At 64.5% G+C, this 2,612-nt stretch overlaps 1 protein-coding gene across 2 annotated transcripts; it reads left to right on the forward strand.

Moving 5' to 3' along the window:
• The first annotated feature begins 238 nt into the window (after positions 1 to 238).
• Positions 239 to 2,527, forward strand: LOC107195918 (ATP-binding cassette sub-family B member 10, mitochondrial-like). 2 transcript variants are annotated; one of them, XM_015592391.2, is made up of 3 exons: positions 239 to 545; positions 1,002 to 1,137; positions 1,950 to 2,527. In XM_015592391.2, the coding sequence occupies exons 1-3, from the start codon at positions 516 to 518 to the stop codon at positions 2,117 to 2,119; spliced, it is 336 nt and encodes a 111-aa protein (XP_015447877.1). In that variant the 5' UTR covers positions 239 to 515; the 3' UTR covers positions 2,120 to 2,527. The 2 variants fall into 2 exon arrangements, with proteins under 2 accessions (XP_015447877.1, XP_024905255.1); XM_025049487.1 differs by having other exon boundaries at positions 239 to 1,137.
• The last annotated feature ends 85 nt before the right edge of the window (positions 2,528 to 2,612 follow it).

Raw genomic sequence — 2,612 nt, forward strand, 5'->3', positions numbered from 1 at the left:
GTAGTTAAGAAAGGCGATGGGCGGTGGGGCCCAGCCGTGCGCGGCCGACTGAGCACTCACTCTCCAGTGTGGCCGGGCCGGCGATCGGCTTCCTCGGGGACCTGGCGGTCGGCTTCCCCGGGGACCTGGTGGTCAGCTTCCCTGGGGACCTGGCAGTCGGCTTCCCCGGGGACCTGCTGGTCGGCTTCCCCGGGGACCTGGCGGTCAGCTTGCCCTGGGATCTGGCATTCAGCTTCCCCGGGGACCTGCCGGTCGGCTTGCCCTGGGATCTGGCATTCAGCTTCCCTGGGGACCTGGCGGTCAGCTTCCCCGGGGACCTGGCTTACACCAGACTGGGCTCCTCCCGCCTGAAACCCCGGATGGGCCGCAGTCCTGTGCTAAGGGAGTGTCCAGGTCCTTCTGATGCCGGCAGTTAGAGACCCACTGAGGCGTAAGCAAAAGAGCCTCGGAGGGTTGCAAGAAGGGAGTCTTACCACGTTCCCACATTGATCACCACGAAGTCAGGACAGTGGGAGATGACGAGAGAGCTGGAAAGAACGTTCCAGGTGATTCAGTAACGGTCCAGGTGACTTAGCAGACAAGGGAACAGGCGGTGGGAACAGGCTCGCCGGAGACCCACACCTAACCTGGGACAAGGCAGGTCAGGGAGCTGGGGCTCAGCGTCCCCACCCTATGCTGGCGTTGGGGTGCACAACGCGCCCGCCGCCCGGGGAGGGGAGCAGCCCGGCAGGAGCCTTCCACGCCTTTCTACCTGGGCAAACGGGGCAGATAGAGTAAATCAGGCATCTGACGGAGGACTTCGCGGCTCGGTTTCCATGCCGATGAGATCATTTCTTTCAACACCGCAGTATTTTAAGAACATTTTTCATGCGGAATTCAGATTCAAACTCCATCTGTCGGAGCACTCTCGCCATGATAGGTGCATGCGGAAGGCGGGCAGAGGCGTCTCCCTGTGCCCCGCCTGGGGCCTCAGCCCCGACCCCCGCGTTTCCGTCCCACAGACCGGGCTCTCGGGGAACCTGATCCTGCTGTCGGTGCTGTACAAGGGCGGCCTGCTGATGGGCAGCGCCCACATGACGGTGGGCGAGCTCTCTTCCTTCCTCATGTACGCTTTCTGGGTCGGCCTGAGCATCGCAGGTACGTGGCCCACGGCTCGGGGCTGTGGGGGGAAGGCGGCTTCTAGCTTCCGGGGTGCAGACCTGGCCTCCCACCGCCTCTCATCCAGTAGCTTCTGTGCAAAAGCCATTTCCAGGGCGTCACCCCAGCCTGACTGAAGGGAAAGCCAGTGGCGGTTCCACGGCGTGGCGTCCGGTCTGTGCTCTGGACCGCGGGCTCTAGGAGGCCTCTCGTCACTGAGCTCGGGTCACTCAGGAGTGGCATTTCCTGACCTGCTGTCAGGACGCTGCGCCTCGCGCCCCCTTCCGCCCCGGAGTGACCGCAGGGCCAAGAAGCCAGGCCGAGCGGGGAGGCTTGGGAGACCGCCATGGGTTGGGCAGCTCACTGGGGGAGGACGCGGCTTCTGCACGGAGTCCCCCTGACCACAGCCAGGGGGCCGCCAGAGAGGACAAACCAGAAAGTGCCCCGGCCTAGTAAAAGTTGAATTTTTCAGTGCCCGAGAGGGAGGTTTGATTCCTGTCAGTATGAATTTAAAGTGAACATTGGGGTGTTTTATATTCCTGCTACGTGTGGGGTGAGCGTGATCTTTTACTTATTTATGTTGCCACATTTTCGACTCGGGCTTTCTCTGGAGCACGGCGACTGCACTTCCGGCCAGGCCGTAAGGCCACGATCAGACGACCCCCTGGGAGAAGCGGGTGGGCGAGGGGCTCTGAACCCGCTCCCCACGGCGGCCTCGGGTCCTCTTTCGGAAGGGACAGTTTTATGTTAAAGGTGTCGCTGTCCCCGGTGGTTGCCCAGCGCCGGTGACGACGTCCGCTTCTCGCCCACAGGTCTGAGCTCTTTCTACTCCGAGCTGATGAGAGGCCTGGGCGCTGGCGGCCGCCTGTGGGAGATCCTGGAGAGACGGCCCGAGCTGCCGTTGGACGGTGGGTCCGCTGTGGGTGTCCCTCTGCTGCTTGGGACCGTCAGGCCAGCTCCCTGTTCTGCCTGTGATGGATGAGTGTGACAAGGACGTCTCCGCTGCCCTGCCACGTGGCCTGGAAAGGGTCCTCAGAGGGGCCGGCAGCGAGAGAGGGGGGACAGTCCCTGGAAGCACAGGGCTGACCACGTGGGGCACCTCCCAGCAGGGGATTCGTCCCCACCCACAGCAGGGTGGCCTGGAGGGCGGCCTCCCTGGTGACTCCGGGGCGGTGGCAGAGGAGAGGCGCGGCCATCACAGTGCAGAGGCCTCTAGACTCAGCCTGGGTGGGCGGGGCTGGCGGCGGCTACATCGCGGGTCCAGAGCCACCCGCTGCCTCCCTGGTGCTGGGGACAGAGCCCTGAGCGTCCCCACCCTCACCGGCCCCAGGGCTGCAGGGCACAGCATGCCTCCCGGGTGGGTGGCAGGTGATCCCAGGGCGGCAGGGACCTCTGGCCCCTCTGGCTCGGGCTGCTGTGCCGCGTGCCCGTCCGTCGTCGCTCTGATAGCCCCGGTTCCAGCCGGTTAGATGACC

This window comes from Pteropus alecto, unplaced genomic scaffold, assembly GCF_000325575.1.
Source record: "Pteropus alecto unplaced genomic scaffold, ASM32557v1 Scaffold14096, whole genome shotgun sequence".
In the NCBI taxonomy this organism is placed as follows: Eukaryota; Metazoa; Chordata; class Mammalia; order Chiroptera; family Pteropodidae; genus Pteropus; species Pteropus alecto.